The 20,227-nt window shown below is 45.5% G+C and overlaps 1 protein-coding gene across 5 annotated transcripts in view; it reads left to right on the top strand.

Moving 5' to 3' along the window:
• Window positions 1-18,926, top strand: part of LOC137368914 (sialic acid-binding Ig-like lectin 15) — a 49,792-nt gene extending 30,866 nt beyond the window's left edge. For 3 of the 5 annotated variants that reach the window (XM_068029198.1, XM_068029201.1, XM_068029202.1), the window contains 2 exons: window positions 2,710-2,809; window positions 15,887-18,926. In XM_068029198.1, the coding sequence (XP_067885299.1) occupies window positions 2,710-2,809; window positions 15,887-15,944 (158 nt within the window). In that variant the 3' untranslated portion in view covers window positions 15,945-18,926. Of the gene's footprint in view, window positions 1-2,709; window positions 2,810-15,882 lie in introns of all 5 variants that reach the window. The other 2 variants (XM_068029199.1, XM_068029203.1) reach the window with 2 other exon arrangements.
• The last annotated feature ends 1,301 nt before the right edge of the window (window positions 18,927-20,227 follow it).

Raw genomic sequence — 20,227 nt, 5'->3', positions numbered from 1 at the left:
TTCTCTCTATTTACCCTATCAACTGCTTTTAATTATCTTAAACACCTCAACCAGATCACCCCTTCATCTTCAATATGCAAGAGTATATAAGCTTAGTCGATGTAACCTTTCCTCATAAATTAACTCTTTTAGCCCCATCATCATGTCTGTGCAGACATTGAGGTATTTACCCTGGCTACCATGGGTGCTATAGATTTACCCCGAGCATTGTGATTACAATAGTATTTACCCCCTAACATTAATGTAGCATTCACCCCTGTCAGCATGTGTACTACATGGACTCCAAGGGCTGACTGGCCTCCCTCTGTGCCATAATGACTCTGTGAGTCTATGACATGATTTACCCCTAACACTCAATATTACACAACTCACCCATTTTACTGTAAGTACTACAGAATTTGAGCATAAATGGGGCATTTTCATGTTGGAAGATCAGTGCTGGGGCCTCAGCTATTTACACTCTATATTAATGACTTGGATGAAGGGACAGAGAGTAATGTATCTAAGTTTTCTTATGATACAAAGCTCGGTGGAAAGGTAAGATGCAGGGAGGACATAGAGGCTGCAAAGAGATATAGGTTAAGTGAGTGGGCAACAAGATGGCAAATGGAGAATAATGCAGGGAAATGTGAAGTTATTCACTTTGGTTGTAAAAATAGAAAAGCAAAATATTTTTTAAAAGATGTGAAACTGCTAAGTGTTGATGTTCAGAGGGGACTTGGGGGTACTCGTACAAAGAATGCACAAGTTAACATGCAGGTGCAGCAGGCTATTAGGAAGGCAAATGGAATGTTGGCCTTTCTTGCAAGGGGATTGGAGTACAGGAATAAAGAAATCTTACTAAAATTGTACAGGGCTCTGGTGAGACCGCACCTGTAATACTGTGTGCAGCTTTGGTCTTCACATTTAAGAAAGGATATACTTGCACTGGAGGCAGTGCAGTGAAGATTTACTAAATTGGTCTCTGGGATGAGGAGCGTTGTCCTATGATGAGAGGCTGAGCAAATTGAGCCTATATTCTCCGGAGTTTAGTTCCAAGAGGCGATCTAATTGAGACATAAAAGATTCTGAAAGGGCTTGATAGGGTAGAAGCTAAGAGATGTTTTCTGCTGGCTGAGGAATCTAGAACACGGGGACACAGTCTCATGATATGGGGACGAACATTCAGGACTGAGATGAGGAGAAATTACTTCACTCAAAGGGTTGTGAATCTTTGGAATTCTCTATCCCAGAGGGTTGTGGATGTTCCAGCGTCGAAAACATTTAAGACTGGGATAGATAGATTTTTGGTCTCACAGGGAATCAAGGGATATGGGGAGTGGTCAGGAAAGTGGAATTGAAGCCCAAGATCAGCCATGATCGTATCGAATGGTGGAGCGGGCTCGATGGGCCATATGGTCTACTTATGCTCCTATTTCTTGTGTTCTTGTGTACCCATGTCACTTTGACCATTGCAATATTTAGTCATGATGGGGATATACTACAGTATTAACCCTTTTCACTGTAAATATGACAGGACTAACCTAGATGCTGTAAATACTACAGTATTAAGCCTTGTCGCTGTTCGACACTATTATTCATCCTCTCCATTCACAGTCCATACACTTGGTCTGATTCAGCACCATCTCACACTGAAGAATGCCTGCAGAGTCTCATCGACAGGTTTGCGTCTGCCTGCAATGAATTTGGCCTAACCATCAGCCTCAAGAAAACGAACATCATGGGGCAGGATGTCAGAAATGCTCCATCCATCAATATTGGCGACCATGCTCTGGAAGTGGTTCAAGAGTTCACCTACCTAGGCTCAACTATCACCAGTAACCTGTCTCTAGATGCAGAAATCAACAAGCGCATGGGTAAGGCTTCCACTGCTATGTTCAGACTGGCCAAGAGAGTGTGGGAAAATGGCGCACTGACACGGAACACAAAAGTCCGAGTGTATCAGGCCTGTGTCCTCAGTACCTTGCTCTACGGCAGCGAGGCCTGGACAACGTATGCCAGCCAAGAGCGACGTCTCAATTCATTCCATCTTCGCTGCCTTCGGAGAATACTTGGCATCAGGTGGCAGGACTATATCTCCAACACAGAAGTCCTTGAAGCGGCCAACACCCCCAGCTTATACACACTACTGAGTCAGCGGCGCTTGAGATGGCTTGGCCATGTGAGCCGCATGGAAGATGGCAGGATCCCCAAAGACACATTGTACAGCGAGCTCGCCACTGGTATCAGACCCACCGGCCGTCCATGTCTCCGTTATAAAGACGTCTGCAAACGCGACATGAAATCGTGTGACATTGATCACAAGTCGTGGGAGTCAGTTGCCAGCATTCGCCAGAGCTGGCGGGCAGCCATAAAGACAGGGCTAAATTGTGGCGAGTCGAAGAGACTTAGTAGTTGGCAGGAAAAAAGACAGAGGCGCAAGGGGAGAGCCAACTGTGCAACAGCCCCAACAAACAAATTTCTCTGCAGCACCTGTGGAAGAGCCTGTCACTCCAGAATTGGCCTTTATAGCCACTCCAGGCGCTGCTTCACAAACCACTGACCACCTCCAGGCGCGTATCCATTGTCTCTCGAGATAAGGAGGCCCAAAAGAAGAAAGACAACAATATTTCTGCCCTGCTTGTTTACAAACTTGGATTAATTGTCTCTGCGTTGTTGGTCTCTCACCTTTGCTTGTCTCTGATTTGTTTTCTCTCCCTTCCTGTTCAGCTGCAGAGACTTTCCCCATTGCGATATTGTGCATTCCACTTGGAGTGAAACTCCTCGCCCTTTTAGTGATGTGGATTATTTTATGGAGGGACAAATCCAGGTATGTAATATTGCTGGGAGACTCTTGTCTTTAAATGCCTGAAGCTTGATTCATGAGTGAGCTTTGGTCAGTGTGTGTTGGCAGGTGATTCAAACACTTGAGCCATTCTGGTCGACAAATGGCGACACAGTACATGTCCAGCAGAGGTCGCTGGATCCCAGCAGGATCAGGAACTCTGGGCAATGTTTCCTTTCCCTATCCCAGTAGCTCTTGGACCAATTGGAGAGCCCCGACTGCAGCCCAGCTGGGATTGGCTAATTCAGCCCAGACTGGGGATGGAAACTGGCCCCTTTCTGGTCTGTATGATTCAGCTCCTCACAGCAAGAATTTGCTGAGCTATCAGGGACCTGATTAAATCTCCCAGACCACCTCTATTCACTATTGTCTAGTTTAATCTGCAAGGTTAAGCCCTCAGGGCATATTATGATGCAAAACTGATTGAGTTGAATTTGATTGCAGTGCTGGGTTATTGACAGTCAGATTCCTGTTCACTTTCCAATCTCAGTCTTTTCCTAATGCTTCCTGGAAAGCACCAACCACTCACCTCAACACTCGGAAATAAAATAAAACACAGGCAAGTTGGTTTAACATCAGTGGTGGGTAAAGTTGTAGAAACAATAATCAGTGAAAAAAATGAACAGGCACTTGGAGAACTTTCAGCTAATTAAGGAGAGCCAGCACAGATTTGTGAAAGGCAGATCGTGCTAATTGAATATTTTGATGAAGCAACAGAGAAGGTTCTCTTTTATTCATTTGTGGGATGTGGGCGTCACTGGCCAGGCCAGCATTTATTGCCTATCCCTAGTTACCTTTGAGAAGGTGGTAGTGAGCTGCCTTCTTGAACCGCTGCACTCCATGTGGTCTACATACAGCAACAGTGCTATTAGGAAGGGAGTTCCAGGATTTTGTCCCAGCAACAGTGAAGGAATGGTGATATAGTTCCAAGTCAAGATGATGTGAGGCTTGGAAGGGAACATGCAGGTGGTGTTCCCATGCATCTGCTGCCCTTGTCCTTCTAGGTGGTAGGGTCCATAGGTTTGGAAGGTGCTGTCTAAGGGGCCTGGCGAGTTGCTCCAGTGCATCTTGTAAGTGGTACACGCAGCTAACACTGTGGGTCAGTGATGGAAAGAGTGAATGTTGAAGGTTGTGAATGGAGCGCCGATCATGTGGGCTGTTTTGTCCTGGATGGTGTCGAGCTTCTTGAGTGTTTTTAGAGCTGCACCCATCCAGGCAAGTGGAGAGTATTTCATTGCATTCCTGACTTGCGCCTTATAGTTGGTGGACAGGCACTGGGGAGACAAGAGGTGAGTTACTCGCCAGAGAATTCCCCACCTCTGACCTGCTCCTGCAGCTACAGTATTTAGGTAGCTAGTCCAGTTCAGTTTCTGTAAATGGTAACCCCCCAAGATGTTGACAGTCGGGGATTCAGCGATGGTAATGCCATTGAACATCAAGAGGAGATGGTTAGATTCTCTCTTGTATGAGATAGTCATTGCCTGGCACAAATGTTACTTGTCACTTATCTGCCCAAGCCTGGATGTTGTCCAAGTCTTCCTGCATATGGGCACAGACCATTCAGTATCTGAGGCATCACGAATGGTGCTGAACATTGTGCAATTATCCCCACTTCTGGCCTTATGGTTGAGGGAAGGCTATTCATGAAGCAGCTGAAGGTGATTGGGCCTGAGGAACTCCTGCAGTGATGTCCTGGGACTGAGATGTTTTTTCCTTGTGCTACGCATGACTCCAACCAGCGGAGAGTTTTCCCCCTGACTCCCATTGACTCTGGTTTTGCGAGGACTCCTTGATGCCGTACTCGGTCAAATGCTGCCTTTGATGTCAAGGGCAGTCACTCTCACTTCACCTCTGGAGTTCAGCTCTTTTGTCCATGTTTAGACCAAGGCTGTGATGAGGTCAGGAGCTGAGTGGTCCTGGCGGAATCCAAACTGAGCAGGATATTGCTAAGCAAGTGCCGCTTGATAGCACTGTCGACAACCCCTTCCATCACTTTGCTGATGATCGGGAGTAGACTGATGGGGCGGTAATTGACTGGTTGGATTTGTCCTGCTTTTTGTGCACAGGACATACCTGGACAATTTTCTACATTGTAGATGTCAATGTAGCTTTATTGGAACAGTTTGGCTAGGGGCACGGCTAGTTCTGGAGCACAAGTCTTCAGTACTATTGCTGGAATGTTGTCAGGGCCCATAGTCTTTGCAGTATCCTGTGCCTTCAGCCATTTCTTGATATCACCTGGAATGAATCTGATTGGCGGAAGACTGGCATCTGTGATGCTGGGGACTTCAGGAGGAGACCGAGAAGGATCCAGCTTCTTCCAATTGGTGCTCAACATGGTGAAGCACTGATTTATCTGCTGAGGGGGAGCAGTAGGTGGTAATCAGCAGGTTTCCTTGCCCACGTTTGACCTGATGCCATGAGACGTCATGGGGTCTGGAGTCGGTGTTAAGGACTCCCAGGGCAACTCCCTCCTTACTGTATACCACTGTGCCGCCACCTCTGCTGGGTCTGTCCTGCCTGGTGGGACAGGACATACCCAGGGATGGTGATGTTGGTGTCTGGAACATTGTCTGTAAGGTATGATTCCGTGAGTATGCTGTTGCTTGACTCGTCTGTGGGACAGCTCTCCCAATTTTGGCACAAGCCCCCAGATGTTCGTAAGGGTCCACAGGGATAGGTTTGCTGTTGTTGTTTCCAGTGCCTAGGTCGATGCCGGGTGATCCGTCCGGTTTCATTCCTTTACTTAGACTGCGTAGCAGTTTGATACAACTGAGTGGCTTGCTAGGCCATTTCAGAAGGCATTTGAAGAGTCAACCAGATTGCTTTGGTAAGGACCTAAAGGACATTAGTGAACCAGATGTGTCTTTACAATAATTGACAATGAATTCATGGTCACCATTAGATTAACTTTTAATTCCAGACTTATTAATTGAATTCAAACTTCACCATCTGCCATGGTGGGATTTAAACCCATGTCCCCGGAGCACTAGCCTGGGCCTCAGGATTTATTAGTCATGTGACAGTACCACTACGCTACTGCCTCCCCCTGAAAGAAATGATGAAGGGAATGCAATAGATGTTGTTTATTTAGATTTTAAGAAAGTGTTTGACAAAGTACCAGATAAAAGGCTGGTTAACAAAACTGAGGCTCATGGAATAGGAGGGTCAGTGTCAGCTTGGAGAAAAAATTGGCTTAAGGACAGAAAACAGCGAGTAATGGTGAATGGGTATTTTTCAGACTGGAGGATGGGTAGACAGTGGTGTTCTCTAAGGGTGAATGCTAGGACCACTGCTTTTTTGATATATATAAATGACTTGGATCATGGAATACAGAGTAGAATTTCAAAATTTGCCTATGATACTGAACACGGAGGAGTGGCAAACAGTGAGGATGATATGAACTGTCTGAAACAGGACATAGATAGGCTAGCAGAATGGGCAGACAAGTGGCAACTGGAATTTAATGCAGAGAATTTTGAGGTGATGCACTTAAGCAGAAGGGATGGGGAGAGGCAATAGGTACTTAATGGTGCAGTTCTAAGGAGTGCGCAGGGACAGAAGGACCTGGGGGTGTATTTGCATCGATCTTTGAAGGTTGCAGCAGATATTTAGAGAGTGGTCAGCAAAGCATATGGGATCTTGGGCTTTATAAATAGAATTATTGAGAACAAAAGCGGGAAGTTATACTGAACCTTTATAAATTTCTGGTTCGGTCACAACTAGAGTATTGTGTCCAGTGTTGGTCACCACGCTTTAAGAAGGATGTGAGGGTCCTTGAGAGGGTGCAGAGGAGATTTACCAGAATGGTTCCAGGGATGAGGGATTTTAGCTACAAAGTTAGGTTGGAGTACCTGGGGTTGTTCTCCTTGGAGAGAAGGAGATTGTGGGGAGATTTGATAAAGGTGTACAAGATTATTACAGGTTTAGAAGAGGCAGACAAAGAAAAACTGCCCCCATTAATTGATGATACAAGGACCAGGGGACACAGATTTAAGGTTTTGGGCAAGAGATGCAGGGGGAGCTTTTTTACACGGCGGAACTCGAGGGTGATGGAAGCAGAAATGACCAATGATTTCAAAAGGTAAATTGGATGGGCATTTGAAGAAAATAAACTTGCAGGGCTACGGGGATAGAGTGGGGGAATGGGACTGACTGGATTACTCTACAGAATGCTGGCATAGACTCGATGGGCCAAATGGCATCCTTCTGTGCTGTGAATGACTATGACTCTGGGTATTGGCTGCACTTCAGATGAAATGATGGCTATCAAGAGCATTGAAAAAGTTTTGCAATCCCGTTAATGACCAAAACATGTCACTAGAGGGTGTTAGAATCTCTCTCTAGACTAGAATTTACATTGTATTTGAATGATACCTACTACAGAGACAGAGAGATGGGTAATAATATTCGGATTTCACTTGACAAGTTCCCTTTGTTTTATTAATAATTTGGTGGCTATTGTTTGTGTCCCTTTAAAAAGATTAATCCATTTTTGTTAGATTAATTTTATTTTGTTTGATGCTGTTATTCTGAGTGGCCAAAGGAAGAGTAAAAAATGTACTGTAGACACAGAATAGAAGATGATGATTTAATTTATTAGGTTTCCTTTAGTTAAATTGATAGTTGGGATTTTATTGTCAGGCCACCTCTACAAAACCTGCCCCAAACACTGCCTCAGTTATGCTCAGGGGGCAAGGTCCAAGGAAAGGCTGGGAGAAGGAACGGTGAATACTTCTGGTGCTGGGAAGGAGATAAGCAATACTCCCCGCAATGAGGAAAGTCTACCTGAGAAGCAGAAGACAGGGGAGGCAGCTGCAACCAGCGACCCAACACCTACCGTGTGCTGGAAACCCCTCCTCTGCAGACAGAATCAGTGGAGGATGAGGCAGCAGATGGACAAACTGGTCAGTGGCAAGTGGTACAAAAGAAAACCACAAAGAAAAAAACCTCAAAAAAAGGAACCGGTCACCACCCAAACCAGTAGCAAGAGGAGGCTACCGTCTGAGACAGACTATGGCAGCTCCTCCTCATTGACGGGGAAGGGCCAGAACGACGGCACCTGCAAAAGAAACGGCAGAACTCAAAGGAGCTGGAAGATAAAGCCCCCCCAGCTCTGGGGCACTGGAAGCTGTGATGGGCCCAGCACGCCCCAAACCCAAAGCGCCGAACCTAGCGACATGCCCAGCGCATCCCAGCTCCGGGACACCGAGAGCAAAGACACGTCTGGCGCACTCCAGCTCCGGGAAGCCGGGAGCAGTGATGTCTTTGAGGAGGAACAGAGGGGAAAGACACCACCAGCAGAGGACAGCCCAAGCTTTGCTGCCTACAAGAACCACCCCCCCCACCCCACCCTGATGTCACCCCAGCAGAACAAACCCCCCAGGAGTAACCAGGAGGGGTTTCTGAGCCCAACGAATGTGAAACAGCTTGTGTATACTATGGGTATGCAGGAACATACCCAAGGAATGGGACTCGCAAGAACAACTGGTGTGGGAAGCAACTTTAAAATGGGTATAAAGATTGCTTCGATTAATGTGCGTAGCATCAAATCCACTACGCGATGTGTTTTAACCTTGGACTGCCTCACCAAGGTCAAAGCTGACCTGCTGTTTCTGCAGGAGTGTGGAATACCACACCTCAGCACCTACAGGCAATGGTTGAGATGGTGGTCCCACGGGCCATCGATCTGATCAAGGGGGTAATGATTCGCGTTACTCCGGCCTGGGTATTCTGCTGCGGGGAGGTAACTTCACCATCTCCGAAGTTAAGGAGGTGGTGTGCGGCCGCATCCTCGTAGCAGATGTAATGGACAACAATGCTCCGCTCCGGTTGATCAACGTGTATGCCCCAGCTCAATGCAGCGAGCAATTGACGGTCCTCCAGCAACTCCCACTGCTGCTGGCAACATCCAGACCGGTCATTCTAGGCGGTGACTTCAACTGCATCATTAACGCAGCTGGACGATCCGGCAGGGATGACAGCAAACTGGACACTACGTCCAGATTCCTAACGGAAACAGTTAAAGATGCCAAGCTGCACGACGTCTTCAGCAACCCTGCAGATCGAGCGCAGCATAGATACACCTGATCAAGACTGCGGCACAGTGGCGCAGTGGTTAGCACCGCAGCCTCACAGCTCCAGGGACCTGGGTTCGATTCCGGGTACTGCCTGTGTGGAGTTTGCAAGTTCTCCCTGTGTCTGCGTGGGTTTTCTCCGGGTGCTCCGGTTTCCTCCCACAAGCCAAAAGACTTGCAGGTTGATAGGTAAATTGGCCATTATAAATTGTCACTAGTATAGGTAGGTGGTAGGGAAATATAGGGACAGGTGGGGATGTTTGGTAGGAATATGGGATTAGTGGAGGATTAGTATAAATGGGTGGTTGATGTTCGGCACAGACTCGGTGGGCCGAAGGGCCTGTTTCAGTGCTGTATCTCTAATCTAAGATCGGAAGGGTCTTCCCATTCCAGGATTGACTTCTTGTGTTCTTCTCTGACCACTGCCTCTTACTGGCCGACTGTCACTTACAGAATGACCAACGGGTTGGCAGGGAGACATGGAAGCTGCATGTTACACTGCTAACCCCAGAGAACATTGAGGAACACAAAAGGGATTACAAAGGTTGGAGAACCGTGAAACCCCTCTTTGAGTCTCCAGTTCACTGGTGGGAGGCGATCAAGGAGAACATCAAGAGGTTCTTTATCTTCAAAGGTGTTGAGGGAGAGAGAGAGACAGAGGGAAATGTCCCGACTCCAGAAAAGAATGCAAAATCTGCTCCGGCTGCAGTCTATGGAGGTCGAGTTCAAGGAGGCCTCCAAGATCATCTTCCGGTCCAGAGTCTGCTCTGTTGAGCAGGATGAGATGTGCTCGCATTACTTCTTCCAAAAGGTACACAGAGAGAGCTCTGTGATCAGCAGCCTGAAGAAAGACGATGGCTCGATAACGTCTTTGCTGTCCGACATACTAAGGATCAGCAAAATCTTTTATGCTGGGCTGTACGTCGTGAAGCCCACAGACAGCACAGCCTCCCAGTCCTTCCTGTCATCTATCACAAAGGTGACTTCACGTGGGAGAGTCTGGACAAACCATTAGCTCTGGATGAGCTGACAAACGCTGTCAGGTCCTGCGAGACGAGTAAAACTTTCGGAAGCGACAGCTTACCGGTTGCGATGTATTAAGCTCTGTGGGACTGGGTCAGCCCAGACCTGCTGGAAGTATACGGGAGTATGCTTCTGGCCGGCAGCATGTCAGAATCCATGAGGAAAGGCATCATCACCCTCATATACAAGCGAAAGGGGGAGAGGGCAGAAATCAGAAATTGGCAGCCCATCTCACTGCTTAATGTTGACTACAAGATTCTGTCCAAAGTCATTGCCAGTCAGGTCAAGTCTGCTCTGGAGTTGGTGATTCACCCTGACCAGACCTACACTGTACCCGGCAGGAAGATCTCTGATAGTCTCGTGCTACTCAGGGATATGATCACCTATGTACGGGACAGGAGGGTGGACACCTGCCTCATCAGCTTGGACCAGGAGAAGGCTTTTGACAGCATAACGCACACCTACATGATGAACGTGCTCTCCAAAATAGGGTTTGGAGAGGGAATCCGCAATTGGATCAAACTATCAATAGTGCAGTCTCAATCAATGGGTGGGAATCAGAAAGTTCTCCGATCCAATCTGGAGTCAGACAGGGTTGTCCTCTCTCTCCTGTTTTGTTTGTTTGCTGTATCAAACCTTTTGTTGAGTCCATTAAGAAGGATGCGGACATAAGATGGGTGACAATCCCAGGCAGCGGAGGCACTCAGGTAAAAACCTCCTTGTACATGGACGACGTCACCGTCTTCTGCTCGGATCCGCTGTCTGTACCAGACTGATGAGCATCTGAACCCATGTTCAAACTGGCCTCGGGAGCCAAAGCTAACCATGGCAAGAGTGAGGCCATGTTCTTTGGAAACTGGGCCAACCGATCCTTTGTCCCCTTCACCGTCAGGTCAGACTACCTGAAGGTGAAGGGGATATGGTTCGGAAGGGCTGGGGCGTGTGCCAAAACCTGGAAGGAGCGAATAGCCAGGATACCATAAACTGAGCATGTGGGAGCAGCGATCTTTCTCCATTGTGGGTAAGAACCTGGTCATCAGGTGCGAGCTGCTCACGTTGTTGCTGTATGTGGCGCAGGTTTGGCCCATACACCACTCCTGCGCCGTGGCGGTCACCCGAGCCATTTTCCGCTTTATCTGGAGATCCAAAATGGACCCGGTCCAGAGGGACACAATGTTCAAACCTCTGGATAAGGGCAGGAAAAATGTACCCAACATCGCCCTCATCCTGATGACCACCTTCTTGTGCGACTACATCAAGCTGTGCGTAGAGCCCCAGTATGCAAACAACAAGTGTCACTATATGCTGAGGTTCTATCTGTCCCCTATGTTGCGAATGATGGGTCTGGTCACATTGCCACGTAACGCTCCATCCAGTTGGACTGTGCTGTACCACCTATCCTTAGTGGAAAAGTTTCTGCAGAAAAACACCTTTGGCCACCAATCCATCAGGTAGTGGTCTGCACAGAATGTCCTCAAGGCCCTATGGGAAAAAGAGATGTGGATCCTGTTGGATGGTTCCCTGAGCAGACTGCCAGTCATTTGGCAGAATGCCTCATCACCAGAACTTTCAAACAAGCACCAAGGCGTAGCTTGGCTCATGGTGAGAAGGGCCCTCCCTGTCAGATCCTTCCTGCACGCCCGGAGTCTCGCTCCCTCCGCACGCTGCCCTCTAGGTGGCTGTGGTGGGGAAGAGACTGTTGCCCACCTCTTTCTGGAATGTGTCTTTGCAAAGCAGGTGTGGAAAGAGATGCAGTGGTTTTTGTCGAGGTTCATCCCAAGCAGCTCTGTAACACAAGAGTCTGTGCTCTACGGGTTGTTCCCAGGGACGCACACCGATATAAACATCAACTGCTGCCGAAGGACCATCAATTCGGTGAAAGACGCTCTTTGGTCTGCCCAAAACTTGCTGGTCTTCCAGCGCAAAGAATTATCCACGACTGCGTGTTGCAGACTGGCACATTCCAAGGTCCAGGACTACGTGCTGAGGGATGCACTAAAGCTTGGGGCAGCCGTTGCAAAGGCTCAATGAGGAAAGACCACAGTGTAAGGTCCTCCCACCAAAGTGAACTGAGGGGCTGTCCCATGGGAATCCCCTCGGGCTGTATACACCAAATATGGTTTTGCTGTGAGATGTACATGGCATGTAAAATGGAATGGAAGAGTTGTGAGGCAACTCACTCCTGTATTGAAGAAAACTGATCTCCTTTGCACTTTTTGGAATGTCAACTTTGTGCTGTTTTGAACTGAGTTGTAATGTATTTTTTTAACAGATTTTTATGAATAAAGTATATTTTTGGGAAAAATAAACTTCATAAAGTGGACTCTTTATCATATGATTTTAACTGGTGACTGCTGTGTGATCTCAATTGGAAGAGTAGAAAGGAAACCACCCATTAAAAGTCTCTCTATGGAAACTACCCATAGCATAACCATGGAGACTGTACCCTTAGATACTGTACCTATGTAAGCTGTATCCATAGATACTGCAGCCATGGAGATGACTCATCTACCCCTAGACACATACCTAGCACAAAGGAAAATGGGTGTGGTTGTTGAAGGCCAATTATCTCAGCTCCAGGACATCGTTGCAGGAGTTCCTCAGGGTAGTGTCCTAGGTCAAACTATCTTCAGTTGCTTCATCAATGACCCTCCCTATTTATTAAGGCCAGAAGTGCAGATGTTTGTTAATGATTGCACAGTGTTCAGTGCCATTCGCAACTCCTCAGATACTGAAGCTGTCCATGCCCGCATATAGCAACACCTGGATAACATTCAAGCTTGGGCTGATCAAGTGGCAAGTAACATTCACGCCACAACAAGTGCCAGGCAATGACCATTTCCAACACGACAGAATCTAACCATCTCCCCTTGATGTTCAATAGCATTACCATCATTGAATCCACCACCATCAACATCCTGGGGGTTGACCAAAAACTTAACTGAAGTAGCAATATAAATACAGTGACTGCAACAGCAGCACAGAGGCTGGGCATTCTGCAGCGAGTAACTCACCTCCTGACTTCCCAAAGCCTGTCTGTCACCTACAAGCCACAATTCAGGAGTGTGAGGGAATACTCTCCACTTGCAAGGATGAGTGCAGCTTCAAAAACACTCAAGAATCTCGATAGCATCCAGGACAAAGCAACCCGCTTGGTTAGCAACCCGTCTACCAGCTTAAACATTGACTCCCTCCACCACCAGTGCACAGTGGCAGCAGTATGTACCATCTACAAGATGTACTGCAGCAACTCGTCAAGCCTCCTTCAATAGCACCTTCCAAACGCACGACTGCTACCACCTAGAAGGACAAGGGCAGCAGAGGCATGGCATCCCAAAGGAGACAGTGGTGTCATGGTAATGTCACTGAACTAATATTCCAGAGGCCCAGGCTAATGCCCCAAGGATATGCGTTCAAATCCCACCATGTCAGCTGGTGGAATTTAAACTCAATTAATTAATGAAAGGCTGCAGTTGAAAACTAGCCTCAGTAATAATGCCATGAAACTCTGATTGTCATAAAAACCAATCTGGTTTACTAGTGCCCTTTAGTGCAGGAAATTTGCTGTCCTTACCTGGTCTGGCCTACATGTGACTCCAGACCCACAGGAATGACTCTTAGCTGCCCTCAATGGCCTAGGAAGCCACTCTTTTTTAATCATTCATGGGATGTGGACATCGCTGGCTTGGACAGCATTTATTGCCCATCCCTAATTGCCCTTGAGAAGGTGGCAGTGAGCCGCCTTCTTGAACCGCTGCAGTCCATGTGAGGTAGGTACATCCACAGAGTTTTTAGGAAGGAGTTCCAGGTTTTTGACCCAGTGACAGTGAACGAATGGCAGATAGTTCCAAGTCAGGATGCTGTGTGACTTGGAAGAGAACTTGCAGGTGGTGGTGTTCCCATGCATCTGCTGTGCTTGTCCTTCGAGCTGGTAGAGGTTGCAGGTTTGGAAGGTACTGTCTAAGCCTTGATGCTTTGCTGCAGTGCATCTTGTAGATGGTACACACTGCTGCCACTGTGCGTCGGTGGTGGAGGGAGTAAATGTTTGTAGATTGGGTGCCAATCAAGCGGGCTGCTTTCTCCTGGATGGTGTTGAGCTTCTTGAGTTTTGTTGGAGCTGCACCCATCCAGGCAAGTGGAGTGTATTCCATCACACTTCTGACTTGTGTCTTGTAGATGGTGGACAGGCTTTGGGTAGTCAGGAGGTGAGTTATTCGCTGCAGGATTCCTAGCCTCTGACCTGCTCTTGTAGCCACGGTATTTATATGGCTATTCCAGTTTCTGGTTAATGGTAATCCCCAGGATGTTGATAGTGGGGGATTCAGCGATCATAATGCCATTGAATGGCATGGTTAGATTCTCTTTTGTTTGAGAGTTGTCTAGGGCAATTAGAGATAGGCAATAAATGCTGGCGACACCCACATCCCATGAATGAATAATAAAAAGCATGATTGCCAGTATGGTTTGTTAGAATTCCACCAGTGATCTTGCTGTCTGTGTTAGCTTTTTCTGCAACTCTGCTCTTGAACACACTATTGAATCCTTTGTCGCTATTCTAGATATTAAAGCATCAAGGGATATGGAGATAGTGCAGGAAATGGTGACATAGAAGATCAGCCATGATCTAGTTTAATGGTGAGGCAGGCTCAAGGGGCCAAATGGCCTACTCATGGCACCTAGTTCCTACGTTCCTAAACACTACCACCTGCAAGTTCCCCTCCAAGTCACACATCATCCTGACTTGGAACTATATCGCTGTTCCTTCACTGTTTCTGGGTCAAAATCTTGGAACTCCCTCCCAAACAGCACTATTGGTGTACCTACACCACAAGGACTGCAGCAGTTTAAGAAGGCAGCTCACCACCACCTTCTCAAGGGCAATTAGGGATGGGCAACAAATGCTGGCCTGGCCAGCGGCAGTCATCCCATGATAGAATAAAAAAAAGACTTAATCTGAAAAGTTTAGTTTCTTAATGTATGATTTGCGTACTTATTGTTCATGTCCCCTTGAAAAGGAGACCTTTTGTAAAATTATCTTTATTTTGATTGATGACACTGGGGCAAACCATTGTCATCCTGATTGGCCAATAGTGAATTGTGCCTCTGTGGCTACTGCACTTGTCGGAACTGCATCTATAGAATCTGCTCCAATATGTATTGCTTTTTCATTATATTACTACATGGTGTGGCACCTAGTATTCAGTCCTGTTTTCCTTTGGGGATTGATAAGTAAGAATTTACATTCACTGGGAGTTACTGTGTAACGACAGCTGATATACAAGAAATAGCAAATCAATTGAGCAGTCATTTACGATTCATTAAAATGTAATGAAATTTAAACACCTGAACTGGCCCAAGAAAGAACGGATTGTTCTGATTTATTGTGCAACAGTGATACGTAATAGTTTCAGGTTCGTGGGGCCTATTGTTTCATTCCATCGGGCAGGAGATGAGTGTTGGAAACCCACTGCCTACTGGATTGGATCAGTGCAAGGCCTGACTGGAATTCATGTCTGTGACTCAATAATAACTTTCATTTATATAGCGCCTTTAACACAGGAAAATGTCCCATTGCACTACAAAGGAGACATTAGGACACATGATCAAAAGCTGCTTAATCCTGCCTCTTTGACCCAGCTTTTGGTCACCTGTCCTAATATCTCCCCATGTGGCTCGGTGTCAAATTTCTCCTGATTACACTCCTGTGATGTGCCGTGGGATATTTTACTACATTAAAGGTGATATTTAAATGCAAGTTGTTGTCGTTCTTGTCTGAAAATAGGGACAACATTTAGTCCCATTGTTTCAATGTTTAACAGTGATACTGCTATTCACATCTCTTTTCAAATACATGGGGAATCCTATGTAAACAGCTGCAGGTTGTATATGGCGGTTCTAAAAATGCTCTTATTTTACTGTTAATATGGCTCATTTTATTTAATCTTGTTTTGTCCCCAGAAAGGAGCAGGACTGATCCATCACAGGAGGCTGAGAAACCGAATGTTCAAACTGTAATATAAACCTGTTCCACTCGCCCTGCACTGAATCTCATCCAGCAATTTAAACTGGACTTGCTTTAGTCATCATTCGCTGTGTGATCCTGGGTCCTGAGTACAAAATTCTTTCTATCACTTTCCCAGAGTTTTCCTCTCACATTCTTGATGTTTTTCTATCACATTTCCAGTGTTTTCCTCAACATTGTCAGTGTTTTTCCGTCAGATTCTCAATGTTTTCCTATCACATTTCTGGTAGCTTTGCCTCATTCCTGGTGTTTTCTCCTCACATTACCGATGTTTTACCCTCATTCCTGGTGATTTCCCCTCATATTCCTGGTGTTTTCCCACAGCTGTTCCATGTGACTGTTATTCTGGCCCCCGCCCCTCACACTACTATCAATCAATTGTCTCATGTGACTGTCTGGGGCCAATTCCCTTGGCAGGGAGATGGTGGCATAGTGGTAATGTCACTGAACATGGTAATCCAGAGGCTCAGACTAATGCCCTGGAGACATGGATTCAAATCCCACCACAGCAGCTGGTGGAATTTAAATTCAATTAATTAATAAATATATGGACTTGAAAGTTAGAGTCAGTAATGGTGCCATGAAACTATCATTGATTGTCCTGAAAACCCATCTGGATCACTAATGTCCTGAAGGGAAGGAAATCTGCCATCCTTACGTGGTCTGGCCTACATGTGACTCCAGACCCACAGCAATGTGGTTGACTCTTAACTGCCCTCTGAAATGGCCTAGCAACCCATTCCATTGTCAAGGGCAATTAGGGATGGGCAACAAATGCTGGCATTGCCAGCGACCCCCACATCCCATGAATGAATAAAAAAAACGGATCCACCGCGGGGAGAAATACACTCACATAGGCACTAAAACAGAGAAACACAGAAAATCTGCAGTACAGGAGGAGGCCATTCAGCCCATTGCATCTGTGCCGGCCAAAAAAGAGCTATTCAGCCTAATCCCAATTCCCAGCTCTTGGACTGTAGCCCTGTCGGATACAGCACTAAAGTGCTTATCCAAGTGTTTATAAATGCAATCATTATACACAGTACTGGTGGGGACAAGTCTGTCACTGTATAACACTGAGGTACAGCATTGATGGGTACGGGTCTGTCACTGTATATCACGAGGATACAGTACTGGTAAGTACTATCACTGCTGTCACAATCATCTAGTTCATGGTTTGCATTAATATTTTAGAGGTCACTTTTAGTTTTGGGGAAATTAAATTTATAGCTGTAAGATAATTTAAATTCCAGAATTTAAAAAAAGGTTGCAGGACCACCCAAGATTTTCATTTCAAATATCTTTACATGTGTGTTTGCAAGGACAAAGTTAGAGAGGTGAGAGCCATAAAACAGCAGGGGGTCCTCATTTAGGTGGGAATTGTAGTCTGAAAGTCAGGGTGGAATTGTCCTGCCATTGTTAGCAATATCAATTATTCATGTGGGTATCAGAAATCAAAGAGATGTTTTGGAGTTGGAGCTAATCAGCTTAAATTACTATCTGGGACATACCACATATACCACCTTGCTATGGAGATAGATGATGCAGGGGGATTCCTTTCAGTCAGGTGTTTTTAAATCTCTGTGCTTGCTTAAAGACAGTCAGATGGTGATGGAAAGCAATCAGCTTTGAAAGCAGCTGGACTCAGGAGCAGGAAGGCTATTGGGAATCAGAGATGTTTCTGTTTTGAGTAAGGCCAGTGCTTAAGCTCGGAAATCCTGATACATCAGGTGGTGAATGAGAGATGGAGGGTTGCTTAACCAAACGCTAGAGGGTGAATCCCCAGGAGATCTCATACCTCAGAAGATAGCCGGAAAATTGAAGTGAATACCTAAGAGCTGTGGTACACTTTGGATTGGTCCCTGCAGAAGTGAGCAAATCGCTAAGGTCCTGTAAAGTATAGGGGAACACTTGGGCTGAAAGTAAAAGTCAAATGGGGGGTGTAATGGTGAGAGTTAGAGTTTAAAGTATATGTCTTTATGTTTCATTAAGATTTTAAGTTTAAAGTATAAGTGATTTCAAATTGTAGTATTAGGTTAGTACGTTTTGCTTTATTTAACCCTTGTACAGTAAAGTTTTTTTGTTTAAAATGTGAAGTTTTGTGGCATAATTCTTTCAGTAAAACTGGGAGTTTGAATTCCTTTTTAAAAAGTTACTGGTGTCTAACAGAATTGTCACAAAAGTGGGAATTACTTGCAGGATTTCGAATCCACAGACTGAGATGGGTATGTTGGGATTTGCTCAAGTTTAAGCAAACAAAATTTCACTGTATTTATTGAAAAGCTGAATGGTTTTGCCAATTGCTAAGCCATTTCTGGGACAGGAAGATTTATCCCTGAGTGTTTTGCAACAATCAACAAAGGTTAGGTTGATAGCATTAGCAGAAGAAGACAACTTTCAGAAAATACCACAAAAAGAAACATTAAGTCTTAATTGGATTTCTGGTTACAGATTTAGCAAAGCAATATTGTCAAGATGGATTATTTGGTGGACAATGGGGGAGACAGTTATATGTATTGTATGTGATAAGGTTGTTGTTAAAATATGCAGCATAAGTTATTTTCTTTTAGTTGGTCTGAATGAAAATGCATCATTATGATGATGCATTTTCATTTTTTCCTCAGGGGGAAGAAGGTGTTATGATCATCTAATCCATAGCTTGCAATAATATTTTAGAGGTAACTTTTAGTTTTGGGGAAATTAAATGTGTATCAGTAAGATAACTGAAATTCCAGAATTTAAAAAGGGTTGCAGGACCACCCAAGATTTACATTGCAAAGATCTTTCCATGTGTGCTTGCAAGGACAAAGTTAGAGAGGTGAGAGCTATAAAACAGCAGGTAACCTCATTTAATTGGGAATTGTAGCCAGAGTGTCTGGGTGGAATTGTCCTGTCATTGTCAGCAATAACAAATATTCATGTGGGTATCATAAATCAAAGAGATAGTTTGGAGTTGGAGGTAATCAGCTTAAATTACTATCTGGGGCATAGCACATATACCACCTTGCTATGGAGATAGATGATGCAGGGGGATTCCTTTCGGTCAGGTGTTTTTTTTTATATATCTCTGTGCTTGATCATAGACAGTCAGGTAGTCATAGAAAGCAGTTAGCTTTGAAAGCAGCTGGACTCAGGAGCAGGAAGGCTATTGGGAACCAGAGATGTTTCTGTTTTGAGTAAGGCCAGTGCTTAAGCTGGGAAATCCAGATTCATGAGGTGATGAATGAGAGCTGGAGGGTTGCTTAGCCAAACGCTAGAGGAAGAATCCCCAGGAGGTCTCATACCTCGGAAGATAGCTGAGAATTTGAGAAAAATCAGTGAATACCTAAGAGCTGTGGTACACTTTGGATTGGTCGCAGGATAGGTGAACAAACTGCTAAGATCCTGTAAAGTATAGGGGAAGATAAGGGTGGAAGTAAAAGTCAAATGGGAGTGTTTTGTTGAGATTTAGAGTTTGAAGTATACGCCTTCATGTTTTGTTAAGATTTTAAGTTTAAACTATTAAAGATTTCAAATTGTAGTATTAGGCTAGTAGTGTTTTGCTTTGTTTAACTCTTATACAGTAAAGTTTTTTTGTTTAAAACATGAAATCTTGTGGCATAATTCTTTCAGTAATACTAGGAGTTCAAATTTCTTTTTAAAAACTTACTGGACTCTTACAGAATGGTAACACTGTATAACACTGGGGTACAGTACTGGTGGGTACAAGTCTGTCACTGTATAACACTGGGATACAGTAGTGGTGAAGACGGGTCTCTCGCTGTATAACTGTGGGGTACTGTACTGCTGTGTACAGATCTGTCAATGTTTAGATAATCCTGACAGTCATTTTGTACACAGAAGGATCCCAAAAACAGCCATGAAATGTGTAACCAGTTATTCAGTTTTAGTAATGTTGGTTGAGGGATAAATATTGGCGCTCCCCCAGTACCGGCCTTCTGAAAGTACAGCGCTCCCTCAGTACTGAGCCTCTGACAGTGCAGCATTCCCTCAGTACTGAGCCTCTGACAATGTGGCACTCCTTCAGTCCTGTTGCTCTGACAGTGTGGCGCTTCTCCAGTCCTGTTGCTCCGACTATGCAGCACTCCCTCAGTACTGCCCCACCGACAGTGCAGTGCTCCCTCAGTGCTGACCCTCTGACAGTGCAGCACTCCCTCAGTACTGTCGCTCCAACAGTGCGGTGCCTCCTCAGTACACTCACACTTTCACTCACACTCTAATACGCTCACACACCCAATCACTCACACACACTAATACACTTAAACTCTCACTCACTCATAT

Source organism: Heterodontus francisci, chromosome 4, assembly GCF_036365525.1.
Source record: "Heterodontus francisci isolate sHetFra1 chromosome 4, sHetFra1.hap1, whole genome shotgun sequence".
Taxonomy (NCBI): Eukaryota; Metazoa; Chordata; class Chondrichthyes; order Heterodontiformes; family Heterodontidae; genus Heterodontus; species Heterodontus francisci.
Note: the sequence above shows the minus strand (reverse complement) of the source record. Positions and strands in the feature narration are given on the sequence as shown.